Source organism: Neomonachus schauinslandi, chromosome X, assembly GCF_002201575.2.
Source record: "Neomonachus schauinslandi chromosome X, ASM220157v2, whole genome shotgun sequence".
Lineage (NCBI taxonomy): Eukaryota > Metazoa > Chordata > Mammalia > Carnivora > Phocidae > Neomonachus > Neomonachus schauinslandi.
The window spans coordinates 6090580-6115726 of record NC_058419.1 but is presented as its reverse complement, the minus strand read 5'-3'; the positions used below and the strand labels follow the sequence as shown (position 1 = coordinate 6115726).

General features: G+C 39.6%; 1 protein-coding gene across 7 annotated transcripts in view; it reads left to right on the top strand.

The window, feature by feature from the left end:
* The window catches only part of FMR1 (FMRP translational regulator 1), a 45202-nt gene extending 27810 nt beyond the window's left edge, over positions 1-17392 (top strand). Inside the window, exons 10-17 of one of the 7 annotated variants that reach the window (XM_021682538.1) lie at positions 3861-3970; positions 4730-4864; positions 5388-5450; positions 7737-7823; positions 10307-10502; positions 12053-12235; positions 12713-12795; positions 15011-17392. In XM_021682538.1, coding sequence (XP_021538213.1) covers positions 3861-3970; positions 4730-4864; positions 5388-5450; positions 7737-7823; positions 10307-10502; positions 12053-12235; positions 12713-12795; positions 15011-15121 — 968 coding nt within the window. In that variant the 3' untranslated portion in view covers positions 15122-17392. Of the gene's footprint in view, positions 1-3860; positions 3971-4729; positions 4865-5387; positions 5451-7736; positions 7824-10306; positions 10503-12052; positions 12236-12712; positions 12796-14688; positions 14915-14959 lie in introns of those variants that run through there. The other 6 variants (XM_021682534.2, XM_021682554.1, XM_021682579.1 and 3 more) reach the window with 6 other exon arrangements.
* The last annotated feature ends 7755 nt before the right edge of the window (positions 17393-25147 follow it).

Genomic DNA, 25147 nt, shown 5'->3' with positions numbered 1-25147 from the left:
TACATATCTCTTCTCCCGAGCTGCTCTCAGGATTTTCTCTTTGTCTATGAGACTCGTAAGTTTTACTATTAGATGTCGGGGTGTTGACCTCTTGTTATTGATTTTGAGAGGGGTTCTCTGTGCTTCCTGGATTTTGATGCCTGTTTCCTTCCCCAAATTCGGGAAGTTCTCTGCTATAATTTGCTCCATTATACCTTCTGCCCCTCTCTCTCTTTCTTCTTCTTCTGGGATCCCAATTATTCTAATGTTGTTTCGTCTTATGGTATCGCTTATCTCTCGAATTCTGCCCTCGTGATCCAGTAGTTGTTTATCTCTCTTTTTCTCAGCTTTATTTTCCATCATTTCATCTTCTATATTACTGATTCTCTCTTCTGCCTCATTTATCCTAGGAGTTAGCACCCCCATTTTTGATTGCACCTCATTAATAGCCCTTTTGATTTCTACTTGGTTGGAATTTAGTTCTTTTACTTCTCCAGAAAGGGTTTCTCTAATAACTTCCATATTTTTTTCAAGCCCAGCTAGTATCTTTAAAGTGATGATTCTGAACTCTAGATCTGACATCGTACTAATATCCATATTGGGTAGGTCCCTGGCAGTCGGTACTACCTCTTGTTCTTTTTGTTGAGGTGATTTTTTCCGTCTTGTCATTTTGTGCAGAGGAGAATAGATTAATGAGAGAACAAAATGCTAGCAGAGTAACAACGTCCCCAGAAAATATACTCTAAACAAATCAGAAAAGACCTGAAGCAGTGGGAAAAGAAAGGGAAAGAGAGAAAAAAGAGAAAGAAAAAAAAGAAAAAGAGAAAGATAAAGATAAAAACAAAAACAAACAAAACAAAACAACAACAACAACAAAAAAAAAAACAGAATGTGATCAAATATGATCAGGCTGATATATAGATCAGTGCCACACACTAGATTTGGGGTGTATTTTGGTCTTTTAGAAGAAAGTGCCTCCCAAAATTTTAAAGAAAGAAAAACTGATATATGTACAAAAATAAGGGTTGATATGATGAAGGGATGGAATATGACTGTAAAGATGGAAATTATAAAAAATTTTGTAAAAGGAATTGATAAGAAGTTGTTTGAAAAAAGAAAGAAGAGGATTTAAAAAAAGAAAAAAAAGAGGGAGAGGATGTGATCAGGCAGGAGAATAGAAAACACCATATACTAGAGATTTAGGGTATATTTTAATCTGTTAGAAGAAACTATCTCAAAATTTTAAAGTGAGAACAACTTATGTATATAAGCCAAAAATATGGGTAACTACTATGAAGGGATAGAATATGACTCTAAAAATGAAAAATAAAAAAAATTTTTTTTAAAGGGATTGATAAGATGTTGGTTGAAAAAGGGAAAAAGAAAAATTCAAGAAAAAAAAAAGAAAAAAAGTTAAAAAAAAAATTAACTTTGAAAGACTAAAGAGTCATGGTAAAAAAGCCACGGATTCTATGTGCATTATTCCCCTAGCGCTGGAGTTCTGCTGTTCTCATTGATCGGTAAACTTGGCCTTGGCTGGCTGTTCTCGCTGATCTTCTGGGGAGGGGCCTGTTGCCGTGGTTTCCAAATGTCTCTGCCGGAGGCGGAATTGCCCCGCCCTTGCCCCCTCCCGGCTAAGTAATCTGCTCGGGTTTGCTCTTGGGAGCTTTTGTTCCCTGCGAGCTTTCTGTACAGCTTTGGAGGTGGAGAGTGAAAATGGCGGCCTCCCAATCTCCGCCCCGGATGAGCCGAGAACTCGGGGCTCCGCTCCTCAGTGAGCCCCCAGAGAAAAGCCGTCAGTCACTCCCGTCTCCCCGGTCTCCAGCCGCACTCCGTGCTCACCCGGCCTGTGACCGCGCGTTTCTATCTCTGGCACCCGACCCCGGGTGGAGTCTCCAAACCCAGCAGATCCCTGCGGCGCACTCACGCGCGGCTCCTCCCGGGGGAGGAAGGTGAGTCTCCCCGGATCTGCCGCTTGTTGGGTCCCTGCTGGAGGAGCAGTGGCCCGACTGTGCCACGGATCACGGTTTATGGCCACCCCGAGCTGAGAGCCCGCGCCTGGGCTCCGCCTCTGCAGCCGGCTTCCCCGCTCCGATACCTGGGAGCTCTGCCGCACTCAGGCACCCCCGGTCTTTCTGTGACCCCGAGGGTCCTGAGACCACACTGTCCCGGAGGGTTCCACCCCCCGCTTAGCCACCAGAGTGACGTCCCTCAGTGGAGCAGACTTTTAAAAGTTCCGATTTTGTGCTCCGTGGTTCTATCACTTGCCAGAAGCGGCTGCCGGAGGCCCCTCCCCCGCCGTCTATCCTCCCGAATATCGCCTCAGATTCACTTCTCCGCACGTCCTACCTTCCAGAAAGTGGTCGCTTTTCTGATGAGAGAGTTGTTGCTCTTCTTTTCTTCGATCTCCTGTTGAGTTTGTAGGTGTTCAGAATGGTTTGATCCCTACCCAGCTGAATTCCTGAGAGGAGACGAAATCCAGGTCTCCTACTCCTCCGCCATCTTGCTCCGCCCCCCCAGAGGGATTTCTGTATTTTTCACAAACTCTCTTTAGCATGTACACGGATGTGTACATGTACATGTAACTTCTCTCTTCCCCACACCTCTTTTTATTTGAAGACAAGAGGAGCAGAAATAATTGACAAAAGGACCTACCTATATCAGGAGTCCTGATTTCATGTCAGTTCTGTTCCCTGACAACTGACAGTCAAAAGAGGTTATAGGGGTGAGTGAGGCTGCCAGACATGGCAAGAGTGCCAGGGTTATGCTGAAAGAAGAACCACAAGTTCTTGTTGTGAGGCTTTCCCTGGGTTCTTCGGTAGGATTGACTCAAAGCAAATTTTGATTTCCAGTTTTTTCCCCATCCCTGCCTTAGATGAGACGGTGGGACAAGCACATGATGGTTGGCTGGTGTAAGGGTGCTTTAGGTACCTTGGGAAGGCACTTAGAAGCCAATGTAATTCACATGTAGACTTCCAGAACCAATAGTTCGTTTATTTGCAGAGTCTTGCTTTACACTAATGCATGATGATGGCTATGAAAGCAGTCATTTCCCAGTTAAAGGATATGATTGAGTTTTATAAAATGAGGGAAAGCATGACTGTTTATTATCGGTATTCGAAGTCTTTGGAGTTTTAACAGATGGTATTGAATAGTAGTTAATCTTGAACTGGTTTTAAGTTTTTTCATTGTGGTTTTGAGATATCTTAAAGTGTGATTTCTTAATCTTTTATTCTGTGACTAATAAAGATTAAGAAGTCATACTTCACGTTTTAATATACTGATACAATCTGTGAGTGATACACAGGAGTAATATTATGTTAACACATTGGCCTGAAAAATGTGCACTTCTTTTAGATGTATGTACAGCTGCTTAAATCCCTTTTAAACTTAGAATCTATCTTTTATAAATGTGACATATAAAATTCTAAAAATATTTACCATGGGCAAAGAAGCAGGTTTAAATCAGGTACAGACCGAACTAAAATTGTCAAATGAATAAGCGAATTTATTTTCTGTTATCTGTCCTTTTCCTTAATTCCTTTCACAGAACTTTGCAGAAAGAGTGATACATACCACTGTACCAGCAAGTTTCAAGTAGACCCTTTTATGCAAAATAAGAGCCTATCTTTGAGCTTCCTTAAAAATTCAAAATTATCCCATCAGTTATTGAGATTTAAATACCTCTGATACTTGACCAAAGTAGTTTAAACAGTGACAACCTAATAAAACAGAAAGCCAGGTTAATTCTGTCTTTTTGAAAAGTTTCTGTTTGGGTTTTGAAATCTTAGTTTTATGTGATAGTTTACAGTGGGGTGTGCTTACTGGTTTGAGATATATGTTTTTAAAACCAAACATGAATTATTTATTTCTTGACTTAGGCAAAGTAATAGGAAAAAATGGAAAACTGATTCAGGAAATTGTGGACAAGTCAGGAGTTGTGAGGGTGAGAATTGAAGCCGAAAATGAGAAAAGTGTTCCACAAGAAGAGGTATGTTATAGTGCATGTGTTTCTGGTTTGTCTGATAAAAGTTTCTTATTGTTTTATTCAACATGTTAATATAGAGGCCTCTGAACTCTGCACATGCTGGGAATGTAAAAATTCTGACCATGAGTCATGCCAGTCATTCTCGTAGCTGGAGAGTGACTTGGGACTAGTCATTTGAATGCCTTCAAATCTTACTTCTCAGTCTTTAAAATGGATGGTCATAAATTTTAAAAAGAGTATAAGGCACTTTTCAAATACTACTTAATGTTGCCGACAGAGACCAAGTTGGGACACTAGTTAGGTTTTCTGGCTTTCATCCTTTGTCTTTTTTAGTTTGTGTGTATGTATGTTTATTTTGTGTGCTTAAATTTTTATCTGGGCATAATATCTCTTCCCAGTCATTAAATTTGATAACCCTCACTTTTATCTTCATGAATATATGCTTTTTGGTAGCAACTTTTAAAGTATTTGTGTGGGTTGGGGGGAGGTAAGGGTGTACTCTTCTGTACAACGATACTGTTTAAAATAAAATTCCCCCAAATTGCCATATTTTCACACATTGTCTAGTCCTCTTTTCTTTTAGCTGATGTTAGATCTTTTGGGGGTTTTATTGCATAATATTTGCATTCTCTAATTCTGTCTGCCAAAAATGTTTATAATAATTTATATTCTTAAAATATGATCATTGATACAAAATCGGGGCTAAATACAGTCTTTTAAATTGGTCCTTTTTTCTCTTTTGTGTTTTGTGTTTTTTACAAGGAAATCATGCCACCAAATTCCCTACCTTCCAGTAACTCGAGGGTTGGACCTACTCCCTCTGAAGAAAAAAAACATATAGATATAAAGGAAAACAACACTCATTTTTCTCAACCTAACAGTACAAAAGTCCAGAGGGTAAGAAATATTTGTCACTTTGAATTATACTAAAAGGAATTTCTTTGACCCAGATGTCACAGTTGGTGTTTTGGGTGTTTTCTCTGGTTAGGCTTATAGTCTACTCATGTTTTTTTTTGTTTGTTTTTTGGTTTTTTTTTGAAATCTGATTGCCATCTTATGAGAGATTACAAACCAAAGTGATACCTACTTCTCAGTTTACTCACAGTGACAAATATGATGGTATAAACCTAAAATATGGGGTTATAATTAATGATCACATTTTTTCTTTTGAGGGTGGTCTTTCATTTTTTCATGCTGTATCTTGAAATTTTGCAGGTTGTGGTAGCTCAAAAATGTACCTTCTGTTAGATACATTTAGTTTCTACTTAGAACCATATTTTAGAAACTGGTTTTCACTATTTGAACTAACCTAACTGTTTAGATGGGTTTAGAAGTCCTACAGTGAAAGTCCTGCGTTCAGGCTTCTGTGTATCATTTGTTATAGTTAATGACATCACTTGCATTCCTTATACTGCTTTAGGTGTTAGTGGTTTCATCAATTGTAGCAGGGGAATCCCAGAAACCTGAACTCAAGGCTTGGCAGGTAGGAAAACATTCCTTGAAAAATACATTTTAATTTTATATTTTAATGTTTATTCCCCTTGTTAAGAAAGACTACAAGTGATCATCAGGGTTGGGGGATGGTGGAGGAGTGTTTTGGGGTATGTTCATCTATTGCCCTGGGGCGAAAGCTCAAGTTCCTTCCTGTTGCTTATCAGGCCTTTCTTTGATGCTCACCTGTCCATTGTCACATCTTACCATTCCCCCCCTCCCCTTTGCCTTCCAGAGTGGCTTGAACCATACTGAAGTACTTAGAGATCTCTGAACGCTATTATCTCTGTATGCATATGTTTCCTCCACCAGAGTGCTCTTTACCTTCCAACTTCCCACCTTCCTTTGACCTTACTCCTTGTGCAGCTTGCCTTGTGTACTTGCCACGGGTCTCCTCCCATTTCCCCCTTCTGTGTTCCAGTGTGCTCATCCCTCTCAGTAGCACTTTCTACACAGACATTCACTTGTTAATCTCTTTGGCCACATCATGAGTTCCTTGAAGGCTCAGGGCCCCCTACCTGGCCCACGAGAACTATTTATGGGAAAAATGTTATGGCTTACCAGAGATTAAAAGCAAAAACTGCCATTTTATAAAGAGAAATATAACCACAAGTGGATTGGATATTCCTCTCTGCTGGGCAGCTCAGTTCTTACCCAGTCAAGGAATCCCTTTCTCCTAGCATTCATATTGAAGGCCACCATTGTGCTCTTGGCCCTTCTTCATTTTACTATTCTGGTCCCTTAGTGATGTGCTCAAATTAGAGTGGCACTTGGGTACAACAAAAGTTTGGATGTGGGGAAAGAGAAAATGTTTTAAAATTGTTTGGTCCAAAGTGATCAGACTAAATCTATGACATAGGGTTTTAAAGTCTATTTTGGACATACATGATCTAGGGGGAAGAGTGTAGCATTTCATCATACGACATTTTGGGAAATAATAAGGTTTAACTGCTTTGTAACAATGTCAGTTGGGGAAAAAACAGTCAAAAATGTTTTTGAGAAAAGGAGCTCTGATTCACAGGCCTGATTATTTCCATAGTTCATATATTAGTCAATGCAAAAAAATCCATATGAAGCCCATGGGTTTTCACTGGCACCTGACTCTTCAGGTGGTCATTGCTACTAGGAAGCAGTGCCTTGCCTACCAGATAAAGGACATTTTACAAGCATTATTTCCTAATTGTTCAGTTTTGTTCCCCATCAACAGCCATGTTCATGTAGAAGGGAAAAGAAAAACCCTGTTCCAGCCCCACATTTAAGATGCTGTCTCCTGAATGCAGGCAAGCAAAAGCAGCCCATCAGTGGCCACACCTATCAAATGAATGCTCTTTTTATTTAAAAGAGTGATACTTGCTAAAAGACAGCTTCTTGATTTTTCACACCTAGAAAATTATATCCTCATCAAAGCCACCATATGGTTTTCTGTAGTCATATGTGAATATCAGTAACCATGTGTATTTCTCTATTAGCAAAATACTGATGTATTCTTGACTTCGAATGTCCTAATTGCCAGCTATTAGTTTGCACGACACCTAGGCTTCCTTAGAACTTGTGACAAGAAATTTTTTTTTTCCTCATTTGTACTGATGGGCTAGAAGTATAAATCTTTTAGTATACACCTTTTTAAAAATCTATCTTTATATTAAAGTAGTACCATAGGGAAAAGATCAAACTTTCCTTCTGATTCAACCTTTTATAATTTTTAGAGTGCATTATTGAAATTTATTGAAATGCTAAATTTTGTGCTCATGGACCTGCCTCTAACCCCCAAACCCCCGCACAGAATAATTAGTGCATTTTAATTTATCCTAATTCTTCTTGTGTTTTGTTTGTACTCTCTTGGTTAGCAAAACGGATTTAGTTTTTACTTCTGTGCCCTAGTATTTAACTTTGAATTTCTCTTTAAAGAATTTGATCTAGATAAAACTTGTAGTGTATGAATAAGAGTACTTTAAAGTATTCGTTTTGTGTATGCATCTCATGTCAGAGCTTGTATAATTTTGAATTACATAATTTGTGATTTTGCCAACATTTAATAGTAGCATTTAAAACATAATCTGGTACACTCAAGGGGTTGCTGTATTGATCTGTCGTTATTCACAGTAGATGTGTAAAATATGCCAACTACTTTTGTTTCCATGTATTGATTTATATTTTCAACAAACATTTGTGTACCTACTGTTTGTCAGGCCCTATGCTAGGGATTTAGTTAATTATTTGCATTTTTGTCAGATTAATCCATTGTTTTATAGGATTATTGTTGCCATTTATTTTTCAGGGTATGGTACCATTTGTTTTTGTGGGAACAAAGGACAGCATTGCTAATGCCACTGTTCTTCTGGATTATCACCTGAACTATTTAAAGGTGAGAACAAGAAGAACTTTAACTTCTAATCCTTTTGTACTAAAATATAAAAACTCCACAGTCAGTCTTTCAGCAGTGAAGGTTCATTCTAGCCTGTACATTACAATGAATGACAAAAGAGCAAATATTCACTTTGTTTTGCTTATTATATTCCTTCTGAAAACACAAGTCCATTTTCTATCATTATAAATTTAAGGACCAATATCCCAGTTCTCAATAAATCCCCCTATTTCCCATTATTTTTCTGTTAAACCCTTACACTCAATGTAGGTATGCCTATACATAGCTTTTTCATCCAGTTGATCCTCTCTAGCCTCTGAGTTTTTTCCAGGCCAAATTTTGTGTCTGTTAACACTTGCCTTTGGTTGTCCTTTTTTGTCATTTGAAATCCCAGTGTTTCCTGAAGTCCTCTGTTTAAATGTTTACCCTTTGTATTTTTCTCTATACTTTCTTATACAAAATATAACCAACTTGTATCTTGTAGATGCTCGTTTTAGTTAGAATTTGTACAGTTATGCCTCCTCTAGATTGCAAACTGGAAATCAGGAACTAGGAGGCTACAAGGTATGGTGGAAAGAGCACTGGATTGGCAGTCCAGCAATTTGCTTCTTGTCTCTCTTCTACCATGAACTAGCTTATGTGACTTTAGGCAAGTCACTTCTCCCTATACTGGATGCTTTTTAAAATTTCTTTTAGCCAAAATATTCTATAATTCAATTAAATAAAATCTTACCCATGTCACTTTTAAAATTTCTTTTTTATATCCATATGCATCAAAATTGCAAGTGACTAGTATTAAATAGGAATTTAAAAATAATCCAGCTTTCTATTTTATTTATGATCCTATCTTAATAAGAATATTTTTGCTGATTTCTTGAAAGACATAAACAATTTTGACTTGGATGCAAATAAGGGGGAAAAAAGTGCAATAGTTAGGCATTTCATTCTTACAGTGGTCAGTTAATAATTGAAAACGGGAAGGTTTCATCCAGCAAGGTTTGCATGGGTAGGATACCCTGTTGGTTTGCTTACTTATTTTTGTTCTAAAATGTGTTTTATTTGTAATCTGTTGTATGTGTTTTTCTTCATATTCTTAGCTTAAATAATTATGACCTGGAGAGTTAGGGTTGCATTGTAATCAATCCCTTGTTCTTTTGACTAATGTTCTTTTTTTAGATCTTTTTATTTATTCTTCACAATTGAATATCTTTTTTTGGTTATCAGCTGTCCTGTTGCCATTCTTTCCATCACCAGATCTTCCCTTGATTGGGCCTGGCATCTCTCACCAAAAGGTGACTGCTTTGCCCCAGTGGGATAACCTGGACTACCATTCTGTTTTGCAAGATAACACCCATTCCATGAGCTATAACTATACTCTTGGAGTAAGCTACTCAGTCTCTCCTTTGCTCAAGTCCTTTGTACAACAGAAATTCTGGTTCAGAGCACAGATTAAACGTATCTGCCCTTTCTTTTCCAGAAGCTTCCACAACCAAGATTTTAAGAACTTAGCTTAACAGGGGCTTATCCAGTGACTGTCCATGTAGACAGTCCCTATGATGGCCGCTGCTTTACTCAAGACACCCAGTACTATTAGAGTTATGGATCCAGTTCCCTCTTAGCCAGTAAAGGAGATGTTTTATGGGTAGATGGAAGGACAGGGGTTAGAATTGAGGCTTTATCTGGATTTGACAGAACCCAACATATCAGAAGCACTGTGTGTAAGGGTCTGTCAGTGGACCCCAGGTGTATATTTTTGATCAACATTAATACTGTTCGTTGTACTTGTTCTAGCACAGTTGTAGTCTTTAAGAGGTTTCAAGGCATGATGTTAAGATCTAACTTTTTTGGTTAGCTCTTAAATAGTTCCCCTCCCCCTTCCCCGCCATATAAGGAACAGGAGCATTTTCGGTTCCCTGAAAATAATTTTTCCTTAATGGTATAATCACATCCAAAGACCTACCATAATATATGTTCTTTGAAAGCAAAAGATGACCCAAACTCAGTGCTTCATAAATTAAGATATTAACTGGCAAATATATTTCAATTAAGATTATTTACAGTGTGTGATTTTTTTTAAGGTTAGCTCGTTAAACCTTAAATGTCATTTACCTGCATTTTAAAGTTGCTTTATTGAATATCCTATCATCAAGAAGTCCCCCAACTAGCATATCTGTGCCTTAACAGATTCTATTGGATAATAGTGCCAAATCAAACAACTTTAAATTCTATTCAGTAGAATTTTAATGCTGAGTATTTTTGTTACATCTCTAATTATGGACATCAGTAATCTGTTATCTGTAGTAATTTTTCTTTTTAAGGAGACCATTCAATTTCCTGATAATTCTGTGTAACAGTGTTTACTATAAATTTAGAACTGAAATTGAAATATTTCCAGTATAATTTTTTATCTGATGAAAAGGAGAAAGGTATTATTAAGTAAAATGTCAAATTATTTTTACTGTTATCTTGTATATTTTAAATAGGAAGTAGACCAGTTGCGTTTGGAGAGATTACAAATTGATGAGCAGTTGCGACAGATTGGAGCTAGTTCTAGACCACCACCAAATCGTACAGATAAGGAAAAAGGCTATGTGACTGATGATGGTCAAGGAATGGGTCGAGGTAGTAGACCTTACAGAAATAGGGGGCACGGCAGACGCGGTCCTGGATATACTTCAGGTACAAACTAAGCATTTTACTCAGTAACTTTATCTGTTCCTAGACTTAATAGCTGCTAATCTCTAATATTCATTAGAACCCCATTATAACGGTTTCTCACTACATGGTTTCCGATTCACAGTGGGTCAAATTGTGTTGCAAGAGACATGTAGAGTTAAAACCTGATGATAACACTTAGAGTTTACAGGGCAGGTGTGAGTTCTGTCCACGTTCTGACTGGGGATAAATCTGCTTAAGCCCTTGTGTGTTGATGACTTTCTTAAGGCCTTTCCTGATTTTATTGCTGTATAGCCAAAATTTTTTTCATTTGTGTACTGTGGCTCATTTTTTGTCAGGCATGTGCTGATCATACTTGCTGGATGGACTGTGTAAATCAGGGCTCTGCATCCTATGGCTCATAAGGTGATTTTGAGTGTAATGGCCAAAGTCAGCCCTAGGCACAGTCAAGAAGTAGGCAAAGTTTCTCTTTGCCTTCCCAGCTCTTCTGTCAGTGCTTCTTTCTTCTCTCCCAGTACCTTCCACTGAACACTGTCCCCACCTGCCAGTGCCTACTGTCTTTCTTGCTCAACTGTGTATCTACTATGTAACTTGCTAATGATGGTATAAGGTATAATCCATCTCACAAATATTTGCATTTCAAAAAGGAACTCTTTAAGATGGAAAAGCCTTCAAGATCCACAGGAAAGAAGCTATAATGGTGAAGCTATAATTGGTCATTAGCTCCAACAGAGGAAGAGAGAGAGGTAGTAGAGTTGATATTCTGGAGTGGGGGAGAGAGACACCTACTCCTAAGGCCAACCTTGAACCTAACCCCTAACCCCTCTCCCAACAGTCTGTTCTTTTTGCTGTTGAAGTCCCACCTCACCATGGAGCTCTTTTCCCCACTCCCATCCCCCCTACATCATTAACCCACCCCCTCATGCATAATGAGTTTATCTTAATAATTCCTTTATTAATGATAAATTATTTCAGTGGGAGTGGGAGGGAAGGTTGTGGACCAAGCATCAGGCAAGCGTATCCCCTTTCAGCTAAGTTCAATCCCTGATCCCACAAAAGACCCTTCCCTGAGACAGTTGCCATGGTGGCCTTTGCCACCCTCTCAGAGGTGACCAAAATATATATATGCATTCCCCGCTGTCCCTGGGCCAAACCTTGTTAAAAGGAACTCTCTTTATAGAGGTTTGTTTATCAAGGTATTGCATTTAACTGTTGTAGACAACTTTTCCTCCAGAGAGCGCAGATGTTTAAAGGAGCACAGCTGTTTAATGATGTGGCATACTCAGGTTTGAACTTAGATGGCTGATAAAATACCTTTTATTTTTTTTTAATGAGAACCAAAAACATTTAAAACCAAAATAACCTCAAATATTGTGAAACCCTTCATTTTGAATTTAAGATAATTTGTTTTACAAAATGGAAGGTGATAATACTCTTTGGGCTTATAAATTGGGAAGAGTATTGGATTACCCCTGAAACGTCTCTGGAAGCTTCTGTTAACCTAACTTTTTTTTTAAGTCGGACAACGGTATATAACTTTTAACTCTCGATAGGAACTAATTCTGAAGCATCAAATGCTTCTGAAACAGAATCTGACCACAGAGACGAACTCAGTGATTGGTCATTAGCTCCAACAGAGGAAGAGAGGGAGAACTTTCTACGCAGAGGAGACGGACGACGACGTGGCGGTGGAGGAAGAGGACAGGGAGGAAGAGGACGTGGAGGTGGCTTCAAAGGTACAGAGATGTTCATTTCTTAATAATTAAAGGTGAATTTTAACAATGGAAGTTCTGTGAAACATCTTGGTGATTCAAGGATGTGTTACTAAAACCCCATTTTTCCTGTTTTATACTGGTCGGCAGAGGAAAGGCTCAGCAGTAATCAACAGAACATTAGCTTTCCCATGGTTTGTGTAGAATATAGGAATAAACACTGATAACTAATTCAACTGCTTTGGGGAATCTACACATAATGTGATCATTAGCTCAGGTTGACCTGTAACATAGTTGATGCAGAATTATAATGCTTTTGAAATATTTTCTGCTTCTTAGTAGCATGCTATATTTATAAGTATTAGGTAACTGGAATCACTAGATTGTTGACTATATTTTAGAATCTGTGGTCTAAATAAATTGAGAATGTGGGAATAAAGAACTTCCAATAAGCATGTCAGAATCAGTTAACTGTTGAACCTTTTAAAAATGACCCTATAGGAAACGACGATCACTCCCGAACAGATAATCGACCACGTAATCCAAGAGAGGCTAAAGGAAGAACAGCAGATGGATCCCTCCAGGTAAACTGTGTGCCTCTTTACATCTAAATTATTTGAATTACTATAGTTTGAGACTTACGAGTTTATTTTACTTGATTTTTAAACATGTTCAAAAGTTGCAAAATTGGTACATGTAAAGAAATGTTTTTCTTTCAACATTATAATTGTGTGCAATCTTAGTTTCTCATGACAAATATACAAAGAAAATTTCTCTAGAGATTATGCAGTCTTAAGCATTTGTGAAGACTTTGACAGTCCATTAGGATTTCAATACCACATTGGTGGTCCCCCCCAAATCCCCCAAGAAAAGGGACATCCTGGACTGTATTGAGAGAGAGACCTGAGTAAACCCTGTGGACCCCTCCTCCCCTGAGTTGCAGGGATAGGGTGATCTCTTTGAGTGGAATATAAGGAAAAGAAGATGTCTACTTCATAGGTAACAATCATGATAGACTGGGCCAATGGTGCTCTCAGCTAGTATGTGCTGAATTAGCCAGCTGTTTGTTTAGAACCAGCCTCTATTCTGAGATCCCATTTCAGTTGGTCATCACCTATGCTGAACCCATTGTTAAATAATTTTAAAATTACTCCTGAGCATGTGAGACACCATTGCTAAGTGCTTTGTGTGTGTGTTATCTTATTGAATCTTACAGCAGCCCCCTGAGGTAAGTAGTTTTATTTTTCTATTCTTTAGGTGAGTAAACTGAAGCTTTTAGAAAGATTCAGTCCTTTGTCTGCAGTCACATAGTATACGGTGGAGTGATATTTGAACCCTGGTGTATGATTCCCAGAACCCATATTCTCCTCTGCTTCTTTAACTCTTAATCCTTAATCCAAGTAGTTAGGGTACCTTATTGACCATGGATTGGTTTAGGACCAACACCCAAGATTAGTGAGATGCTTTTTAAGGCAGAAACTTCATGACAGAATATTTCATAGGATTCATAGTAGTTGCAAGTAGGTGTTAACTATTGGCAGGTTCTTAAGGAATAGAAAAGACCTTAGATCTAGGTAAAGAGATGAAGAAATGATGTACGTATATGTGCTTTACAGAGATGTAAGGCATTTATCTGCCGGCCTTTTAATTCCCTGCTTAAGGTGACATATTCCAGGAGTTTGGCAATCTGATCGTTATCGGTTAAAAGGATGCATAGTCATATTTATAATTAAAATGGGACATCAAATAAAAAGGTTGTGCTTTCTGTAGGAGAACAGATCCAATTCAAAGCACTAAACCCTTGACAGCCAAACATTTAGAACACACACTGAGACCCAGCACTTGAACACTTTGAAATTAGAGCAAACCATTTTGAGATCTATATAGCTTTTGTACTTCAAGCACATCAGTATATGTAGTTGTTTTAAGCCCGTTGGTCAATATTATCTTCCTTTTATACAGCATCTGGAATTATTAGCAGTGTTTTAAGTGTTCCGTGTTGACACTTAAACTATTGTATGAATCTTAGGATATTATTTTCTGAATTGCATTCATCTTTACACGTCTTGGGATTCCAGTCCTTCCACACATTAGTGTTGTTGAATTTCCCTATATCAGTATTATTCTTCAGACAGAGTTCAAGTTGTATGATCATCTGACTTGCCTTACTGAAAATACAAGCTTTAAGAAAGCAACGCTCAAATTTTTCTGCTCTAAGACAGTGGGAGCCTCGGTATAGAGATACTGTGATAGATAATTCAGGTGTAAACTAAAGGCTAGTTATGTAACAAGTGAGTTGAGTTCTTACCCTGTTAAAGGTGGAATAGGAAGGCATCAATTTGGGTCCCTCGTGGGTTTCACAATCTTTAAGAACAACCCATTCTTTTGAACTCTAGTATTATGGGTATATGTTATCTTGTAATTAGTAATAGTAATTCATTTTAACTATTTGTTTCTCGCTATTTTATTCTGCTTAGAAGAAGACACGGTAGGATTGTGAGTTTTTATCTAACTTTGGATGCAATGAGATGACCAGTGTGTTCCAGTTAAAGAAGAAGAGTGTTTTAAAATCATAAACTAAATAAAAAATCCTACCTGACCTTAATTTCTTGCACTTCCTCTATTCTCACTCCCATTTCCCCTTTTAACATGTGGAACTTACACTTCAGGCTTAAAATTTCTTGTCAGGCCAGTTACAGATTACAATAGGATATGGTCTGTGTATATAACAACTATAACTTGTTTTAGATCAGAGTTGACTGCAATAATGAAAGGAGTGTCCACACTAAAACATTACAGAATACCTCCAGTGAAGGTAATCGGCTGCGCACGGGTAAAGATCGTAACCAGAAGAAGGAAAAGCCAGACAGCATGGATGGTCAGCAACCACTTGTGAACGGAGTACCCTAAACTGCATAATTCTGAAGTTATATTTCCTAAACCATTTCCATAACTCTTATTCCATATTAGAAAACTTTGTTAGGCCAAAGACAAATAGTAGGCAAGATGGCACAGGGCATGAAATGAATACAAATTGTTAAGAATTTTATTTTTTTGGTATTGGCCATAAGCAACAATTTTCAAATTTGCACAAAAAGATACATTGAAATTTTGAAACATTGCGTTTAAGTACACTTTAGCACTTCAGGGCAGGATTTTAGTTTGGTTTATTTTTTAAAGTACTGAGCAGTGATATTTTTTGTTAATTTGGACCATTTTCCTGCATCGGGTGATAACTCGCTGGTACATTTCAGTTTTTCTGAATAAATAGCATTTTTGGTAATTATATTACAATTCCGTTTTCAATCTCCTATAGAAGTCCATGAAATACTATGTCATTTCATGTCCTGTGTCAGTTTATGTTTGGTCCACTTTTCCAGTATTTTAGTGGACCCTGAGATGTGTGTGATGTGACGTTTGTCATTTTCATTAGCAAAAAAAAAAAAAAGTTGTATGATCTGTGCCTTTTTTATATCTTGGCAGGTAGGAATATTATATTTGGATGCAGAGTTCAGGGAAGATAAGTTGGAAACACTAAATGTTAAAGATGTAGCAAACCCTGTCAAACATTAGTACTTTATAGAAGAATGCATGCTTTCCATATTTTTTTCCTTACAGAAACATCAGGTTAGGCAGTATAAAGAATAGAACTTGTTTTTGTTTTTGTTTTGTTGCACTGAAGTTTGACAAATAGTGTTATCGAGAGGGATGTGTAATTTTTCTGTATAGACAGGAGAAGAAATAACTATCTTTTCATTTGAGAGAGGCTAAAATGTTTTCAGCTAGGAACAAATCTTCCTGGTCGAAAGTTAGTAGGATATGCCTGCTCTTTGGCCTGATGACCAATTTTAACTTAGAGCCTTTTTTATTTTGTCCTCCCCAAGTTTTGTGAAGTTTTTCATATTTTAATTTCAAGGGTATTTGGGGGAGATAGAAAGGTCATTTTCATGTGTGCATAATAATCCTGTGAAGTACAGGTACTTTGTCTAAGAAACATTGGAAGCAGGTTAAATGTTTTGTAAGCTTTGAAGTATTAGGTCTAATGTATAAGCGGAATTGGAAAGCAGACTAGAATTGGTTAACAAATACTTCTTTTCTTTAGTTTTTTTTTTTCTTTTGTTTTTTGATGTGTTGGGTTTTGGTTCTGTTTTTGAGTCTTTTTTATGAATGAAATTTACTGAGGAAAAATATGTGAAGGACCTTCACTCTTAAGATGTTATATTTTTCTTAAAAAATAACTCCAAGTAGGGGTACCACTGAGTCTGTACAGAGCCGTGCAAACCGAAGTTCTGCCTCTGATGTATTTTGTGAGTTTGTTTCTTTGAATTTTCATTTTACAGTTACTTTTCCTTGCATACAAATAAGCATATAAAAATGGCAACAAACTGCACATGATTTCAAGAATATTAAAAAGTCTTTTAAAAGTATTGCCAAACATTAATGTTGATTTTTAGTTATTTATTCTGGGAATGTATAGTATTTGAAAACAGAAATTGGTACCTTGCACACATCATCTGTAAGCTGTTTGGTTTAAAATACTGTAGATAATTAACCAAGGTAGAATGACCTTGTAATGTAACTGCTCTTGGGCAATATTCTCTGTACATATTAGCGACAACAGATTGGATTTTATGTTGACATTTGTTTGGTTATAGTGCAATATATTTTGTATGCAAGCAGTTTCAATAAAGTTTGATCTTCCTCTGCTAAATTGATGTTGATGCAATCCTTACAAATGATTGCTTTTAAAATTTTAAGATAGGAAAAGAAATCTATAGAAAGTGTTCTGTTACAAAATGTAACTGTTACCACTGGAAGTTTCACATGTCATAGGAAGTTAGCTGTTATCTACCAACTTTCAAGAACTTGATCTTGTTTAATAAGGTGGAAGAAAATCAACAAAATGGTACAAAAGCACATTGTGCCATTACAATATGCACTAAGTATCTTTTTTTACAAAGGCTGAATTCAGCAAGGCGCTAACTTGCTTAAATGTGAATTACTAACTTCTAAAACTGTAATTTGATTCACATGTTTTCAAATGGAGTTGGAGTTGATTCGTATTACAATATTTGTGTGCTAAACGTGTATGTTTTTCAGTTCTAAGTCATGATGTTTTTAAAATCTTATTAAAGTTTCAAAAATCTAAAGATTGTTTATCTAGATGTAAATTTTTATTAAAAAGTTGCACTTATGAAAAAGCAAAAAATTAGTCTGACAGATGTTTGCTCCTGTTCTTAAATTTCTAAATATAACAAATATTAGCAGTATCTGGGGAGGGGGGAGTTATTTATCATGCAAAGCGTATATGCCTTGCAAAATAATGTTTTCTGTGCCCTTAAAGGGCAAAAACATACCTACTGGAAAATGATTCTCCGTATTCCCAGTTAGAAGATTTCAACACATTAATTACACAGGGTGCCACCAAAATATATTAAACATATACTCCTGTCTGTGCACACACAAATATACCCTGCCATTTGGAAAATACTAAATGTGTCTATGTAGTTTAAAAAAAACAAGGTCTCCTGGGTGGCTCAGTCAGTTAAGCGTCTGCCTTCGGCTCAGGTCATGATCCCGGGGTCCTGGGATCGAGCCCTGTGTCGGGCTCCCTGCTCGGCGGGAAGCCTGCTTCTCCCTTTCCTTCTGCCTGCTCCTTCCCCTGCTTGTGCTCTCTCTCTCTCTCTCAAATAAATAAAATCTTTAAAAAAAAAAAAAAAAACTTTTGATGTCAGTATCTCCATAATAAAATAAATGATGGGTTTGTAGGAGGAAGGTGCCTGAAATGGCTGTTGTGGTCACTTGAAGAAACTCGGGCACAGCCGAGAAAAAAGGGTAGAAGTAGAGGGGTGATCGAGTCAAAGTTCTCCATGTTAGCATCCAAATGATTTACGGGTGCAGGACAGTCTCCTCCACATTGATGGCCTGCCTCTCCCCTCCCCCGCTCCCCCTCTGGATACTCCATCTTCATTTTCTGCCTTTCTGAGTTTTCATCCTCGTGCTTACCTGGTTCTCTGCTATCTGTTCTGCCTGGTTCTGGACTCTTCCAGGGCTAAAAGAGCAGAGCACGGTCCGTTAGATGTGGTAGGTAAAACCAATCTACGAGTAATTTGGTTGGGCTTTCCTGGTTTCACAGTGGTCTTCAATGCTACAAATAAATAGCCTTTTGGCAATATCAACCTTGAGACTCAACTTGGCTTACTCAGAGGCCTTTCTCCCATCTGAGCATGATCTTAGAGCTCCTGGTGCTTAGGACTATAATTCCTTTTAGAGTCAATATATTACTGATTTGATCCCTGTTGAGGCCATTTGTCTCATGGCCATAAATAGCATCTTTCCTTCATGACCTGATGCCTCTGATAACCAGTTATTCTGAAATAGCCATTAGCAGATGCTAGTCTTGATTGCTCAGAAGGCTTAACAGGTACCAGTATTTATTTATTTAAAGATTTTATTTGAGAGAGACAGAGATACCACAATCATGGGGAGGAGAGGGAGAAGCAGGCTTCCCATTGAGCAGGGAGCCCGACACGGGGCTCGATCCCAGGACCCTGGGATCATGACCTGAGCCGAAGGCAGACGCTTAACTGACTGAGCCACCCAGGTGCCCCACGGGTACCAGTATTTAAATCTTGAGCATCTTTTCCACTGTATATTTATTTAGGGCTGTTTAAAAATTTTATTTGGGGCTATTTAGAAGTTTTCTTTCTGGAGCGCCTGGGCACAGTCGGTTAAGCATCTGACTCTTGGTTTTGGCTCAGGTGGTGATCTCAGGGTTGTGAGATTGAGCCCTGTGTCGGGCTCCATGCTCAGCGCGAGGGTCTGCTTGAGATTCTCTTTCTCCACCCCTCCCGCTCATTCTCTTTCTCACATTCTCTCTCTCTCTCAATAAATCTGTTTTGAAGAAAAAATTTTCTTTTTCTTTTTTTTTTAATATTATGTTAGTCACCATACAATACATCATTAGTTTTTGTTGAAGTGATCCATGATTCATTGTTTTTCTATGACACCCAGTGCTCCATGTAGTACGTGCCCTCCTTAATACCCATTACCAGGCTAATCCATCCCCCCACCCCCTGCCCCTCTAAAACCCTCAGATTGTTTGTCAGAGTCCATAGTCTCTCATGGTTCATCTCTCCCTCTGATTCCCCCCTTCATTTTTCCCTTCCTTTTCCTAATGTCCTCCATGCTATTCCTTATGTTCCACAAATAAGTGAAACCATATGATAATTGACTTTCTCTGCTTGACTTATTTCACGTAGCATAATCTCCTCCAGTCCCATCCATGTTGATGTAAAAGTTCGGTATTCATCCTTTCTGATGGCTGAGTAATATTCCATTGTATATATGGGCCACATCTTCTTTATCCATTCATCTGTTGAAGGGCATCTCGGCTCTTTCCAGTTTGGCTGTTGCGGACATTGCTGCTATGAACATTGGGGTGCATGTGGCCCTTCTTTTCACTACATCTGTGTCTTCGGGGTAAATACCCAGTAGTGCAATTGCTGGGTCATAGGGTAGCTCTATTTTTAATTTTTTGGGGCACCTCCACATGTTTTCCAAAGTGGCTGTACCAACTTGCATCCCCACCAACAGTGTAAGAGGGTTCCCCTTTCTCCACAACCTCTCCAACATTTGTTTCTTGCCTTGTCAATTTTTGCCATTCTGACTGGTGTAAGGTGGTATCTCAATGTGGTTTTGATTTGAATTTCCCTGATGGCTAATGATGATGAACATTTTTTTCATGTGTCTGTTAGCCATTTGTATGTCTTCTTTGGAGAAGTGTCTATTACGTCTTTGCCCATTTTTTGACTTGATTATTTGTTTTTTTGGTGTTGAGTTTGAGAAGTTCTTTGTAGATCTTGGATACCAGCCCTTTATCTGTAGTGTCATTTGCAAATATCTTCTCCCATTCTGTGGGTTGCCTCTTTGTTTTGTTGACTGTTTCCTTTGCTGTGCAGAAGTTTTATCTTGATGAAGTACCGGAAGTTCATTTTTGCTTTTGTTTCACTAGCCTTTGGAGATGTATCTTGAAAGAAGTTGCTGTGGCCGATGTCCAAGAGGTTACTGCCTATGTTCTCCTCTAGGATTTTGATGGATTCCTGTCTCACATTGAGGTCTTTCAACCATTTTGAGTTTATCTTTGTGTATGGTGTTAGAGAATGGTTGAGTTTCATTCTTCTGCATGTGGCTGTCCAATTTTCCCAACACCATTTATTGAAGAGACTTTTTTCCATTGTGTATTTTTTCCTGCCTTGTCTAAGATTATTTGACCATAGAGTTGAGGGTCCATATCTGGGCTCTCTATTCTGTTCCATTGGTCTATATGTCTGTTTTTGTGCCAGTACCATGCTGTCTTGGTGATCACTGCTTTGTAATATAGCTTGAAATTGGGCAATGTGAAGCCCCCAGCTTTATTTTTCTTTTTCAACATTTCCTTGACGATTCGGGGTCTTTTCTGATTCCATACAAATTTTAGGATTGTTTGTTCAATGACATTGAAAAATGTCATTGGAATTTTGATCAGGATGGCATTGAAAGTATAGATTGCTCTGGGTAGCATAGACATTTTAACAATTGATGCAGAAAAAACATTTGACAAAATACAGCATCCCTTCCTGATTAAAACTCTTCAGAGTATAGGGATAGAGGGAACATTCCTCAAGTTCATAAAATCCACCTATGAAAAACCCACAGCGAATATCATCCTCAATGGGGAAAAGCTGAGAGCCTTTCCCTTAAGATCAGGAACACGTCAAGGATGCCCATTCTCGCCACTATTGTTCAACATAGTACTAGAAGTCCTAGCAACAGCAGTCAGACAAGAAAAATAAATAAAGGTATTCAAATTGGCAAAGAAGCAGTCAAACTCCCTTTTCGCAGACGACATGATACTTTATGTGGAAAATCCAAAAGACTCCACCCCCAAATTACTAGAACTCATACAGCAATTCAGTAATGTGGCAGGATACAAAATCAATGCACAGAAATCAGTTGCTTTCTTATACACTAACAGTGCAACTGTAGAAGGAGAAATTAGAGAAACGATTTCATTTACAATAGCACCAAAAACCATAAGATACCTCAGAATAAACCTAACCAAAGAGGTAAAGGATCTATACTCTAGGAACTACAGAACACTCATGAAAGAAATTGAAGAAGACACAAAAAGATGGAAAAACATTCCATGCTCATGGATCGGAAAAATAAACATTGTTAAAAAAATTTTCTTTCCATTTCTTTCTGAGAACTTGTCATGAAGAAATGGGGCATTCTTCTTTTTTTTTTTTTAAATGCTAAGGAGTATTATGTTAGTGGGAGAGGCATTAAAACTCTGCAAGTTGCACTTGTTAAATGATTAAAGACTAAACTTCAAAATTGAGTGCTTAAAGGTTTTCCCACCAATTTGTGTATACCATAGATTTGATTACAGGGGTAGGTTGAAAATTAGAAGGAAGACTGAGTGTCAACAAGAGACGGTTGCACAGAATCCTGGGAATTGGGGTATATGATGATGATTCGGCATCATTCAAAATTTGGATAGCTTATGCGGGGAGGAAAAAAATTGTGTTATTTATTCAGGTACAAAGTTCCTTTGGTAAATACTAAGGCATCTTTGTCAGATTTCCCTAGAAATCAAACCCTGTAAGATACTGCATCAAAAAACAGTACTGGTGCTTAGGGAATATATATCATTAAAAGTTGAAAATGCAGTGTAGCTACTACGTGACAGGAAGGGACATAGGGAGTTACGCTATGGAAAAAGGAATTATGGGGTAGATTCCACACTTGTCCAGGGCATAGACTAGCTCTGTGGTAACTGAGTAAGTCATTTCATCTCCATGTTTTGGTTTTTTTCTTGTGTTAAAGAAATGGTTGCTGGTGCCTGGGTGGCTCAGTTGGTTAAGCGACTGCCTTCGGCTCAGGTCATGATCCTGGAGTCCCGGGATCGAGTCCCACGTCGGGCTCCCTGTACATCAGGGAGTCTGCCTCTCTCTCTGACCCCCCCCCCATGCTCTCTCTCTCTATCTCATTCTCTCTTTCAAATAAATAAATAAATAAAATCTTAAAAAAAAAAAAAGAAATGGTTGCTAAGGTATCCCAACTCCAAAGTTGTATATGCATTAATAAGGATTCATGTTTTATATGGAGAAAGCTAGAGAGAGTCCGTGGTAATGAACCACCCCCCTGACTTCTCTGACTCTCATTAGTTAATATTTACTATATAGCAGGCACTTCACAAGCTTCTTGGGGATACAGGGATATCTCAGACCTTCAAGAAGTTCACTGTCAAGTGGGAGAGCTTGAGTCAATGGGCAGTTGCAGCATCCGGTACGGTTAAGTGCTAGAATGCACAGGGCGAGGTGGTGTGGAGCCAGTACAGGGCTGCTCAGGTGAAGTGAATCTTCAAAAGATCGGAGGAGTTAGCCAGGTGTAAGGGTGCTGCGGGCAATAATCTAGGCATGAGGAAATCTGTATTTGGGAAGCTTCCAAGAGTTCTGTGTGGCTAGAGCACAGAATTTGAGGGAGAGGTGAGACGAGGTACTGTCAGGGAGGCCTATGGTGCCACGTTAGAGGTTGGACCTCAGGGAGCCTCAGAAGGGTCTGAAATGATCAGGTTTCCACTTGAAGTGTGGTGGGACAGACAGGATGGTCCCATGACTCTGGGAGCCCCTGTCAAGTTACCTTGTAACCAGCTAGCAGGAGGGACTGGGCCCAAATCCAACTCTCAGGAGGCTCTTCTGCCCCACAGTCCAAATCCAGCTTCCCACAAGGTCACAGGTGCCTGCCGTCTGGGTTCCCAGGCAGCTCCCCCTGACAGCTGGGAGTTGTAAGCCCTGATGTGATCATCTGTGTACAAGGCTGCCGTCAGGCTTGCCCTGTGGAAGGGTAGACCCCCAGAGAAGGAATAACCTTCCCCCGGAGTACAGCCCCAGGGTGCAGCCCGCAGTGCCGTGACCTTTGCATCTCTGCAAGAGAAGATGGGTCTCCATGTGCCTCTTCTTGCTGGTACTTTTCCCTTCTTAAAACCTCTTCCTCTTGTATGGTGGTGTGCTGTTTGCCTTCACCCACTATTTCACAGATGGTGACCAGCGTGAGGCAAATGCCACTTATTCCAGCCCTGGCCCTTTGGAAACTGCAAAAGGGATCAACTAAGCCATATCAGGATGGACAGCAACCCTCCGAGGGTAGTGGGAAACGTGGCTGAGCTGAAATCACTGGTGAACATGTTAGTTCGGTGCTTATGGCCAGTCCAGGTGCCACAAAGGCCCTGGAAAGTCCTCCATGGAAGGCCAATTGAAACAATTTGATCCTTCAGCACTCTCAAGTCAGCCAGCCCTATGAGCCCTAAGAAGGAAGAAATCGGGAGAGGAGAGAGCCCTTGGTTCCAAGTGCCATTAGAATAGTAGATTCAGTCTAACTTCCTGGATTTGAACCCTGTTCATTGGGCAGTGTACCACCCAGGGGCTTGTCAGGGGTGGGGTTGAGGTACACGAACAGTCACAGGAATCCCCTGAGGCTTGAACCGCTTGCATGATGAAGAAGCTGCACCCATGAGGTGGGTGACACTGAGTGACCAGCATTTGGGGTTTACCGCAGGATTCCCTTTTGCCCAATGAATTGCCTCGTCTGACCAATGGGGAGAGAGCAAATGTGCCTGCCCTGGGCTTGAACTGGATGCTCATGGAAGTCAGATTCACACAACCACGAAGAGGAGACTTTCCTGAGACACTGAATGCAGAGTGAGACATCCCTGCTGAGGTCCCAGCAGCCTTGAGGCACTCTGACTTTATTAGCATGCTTGTGGGAAAACCCTGGGCGTCAGGGATAACTTGTGAACAAATGACTTGAATTCCGAGAGTGCTGGCAAAGCTGATGGCGTCTTACACGAGGAAGACAGCCCTAATTTTACTCCTGTCAGGGAGTAAGGGATGGGATAATCCTCTGGGGGCTCACTTAGGCCCCATCCAAAGGGGGGAAGATGAGATACGGGGCCCTGTAAGGTGCCCCAGGTCTCAGCAAAAGTGGAAAGGCATCAAAGCACCACTCGAGACCTCTTCTGAGGCTCCGTCAGGCAGCATGTTATGGCTCTGGGTCTTGAATGAAGGGATGCCTGAGTAAGGAGATAGACGGGAAAAGTAGAGAGGCCCATGGGCTAAGTAACCTAAATCACTCTAAGGAGATTGCAGAGAAAACATAGGGAGGTGTGCAGGAAACAAGAACTTGTTCTTTTAAGATTATTTATTTTAGAGAGAGAGAAGGTGAACGAGCCAGCAGAGGGTGGGAGGCAGAGGGGGAGGGAGAGAGAATCCCAAGCAGACTCCCAACTGAGCACAGACCCCCAACATAGAGCTCGATCCCACGACCCTGAGATCATGACCTGAGCCAAAATCAAGAGTCGGACGCTCGACCGACTGCGCCACCCAAGCACCCCATCAATAACTGATTTTACATCAAGAAGACCCCTATAAAGAGCTGATGCCAGGAGGTCCTGGGTGGGGGGATTCCCTTTGGAGATGGAGGCCATTCATTTTCCCTACTGCCTGGCTAGCAAATCTGCAAGGCCTCCCGTGTCCTTGGAGAAGGCTCTAGAGGAGGAAGCCAAGTGGTTAGCCATATCCTAATGCTGCTGAAAGAGACTCTCAGAGACTCCCCATCTCCAACAGGCCTCTATGCCACCCTGGAGACTGATTTTCTAGCCCAACGGCTAGAGGGCCCTTCAATTCAGATTTGAGTTCATTCAGAAGCAAACTTGGCCCAGGGCCCAGTCCTCTGCCCTCGTCAAGGGGATTGCTCACTTTCTGTCCTGGTCCATGTAGCCTAGAACAGGTGTGGGGAGGATTCAGCAGACCTGGACCTCCCAGACCCTAGAGCCCAAGACATTGTTGTTCTTGGACCAGTAAGTGCATGGTAAATGAATTTCCCTGGCAGGGT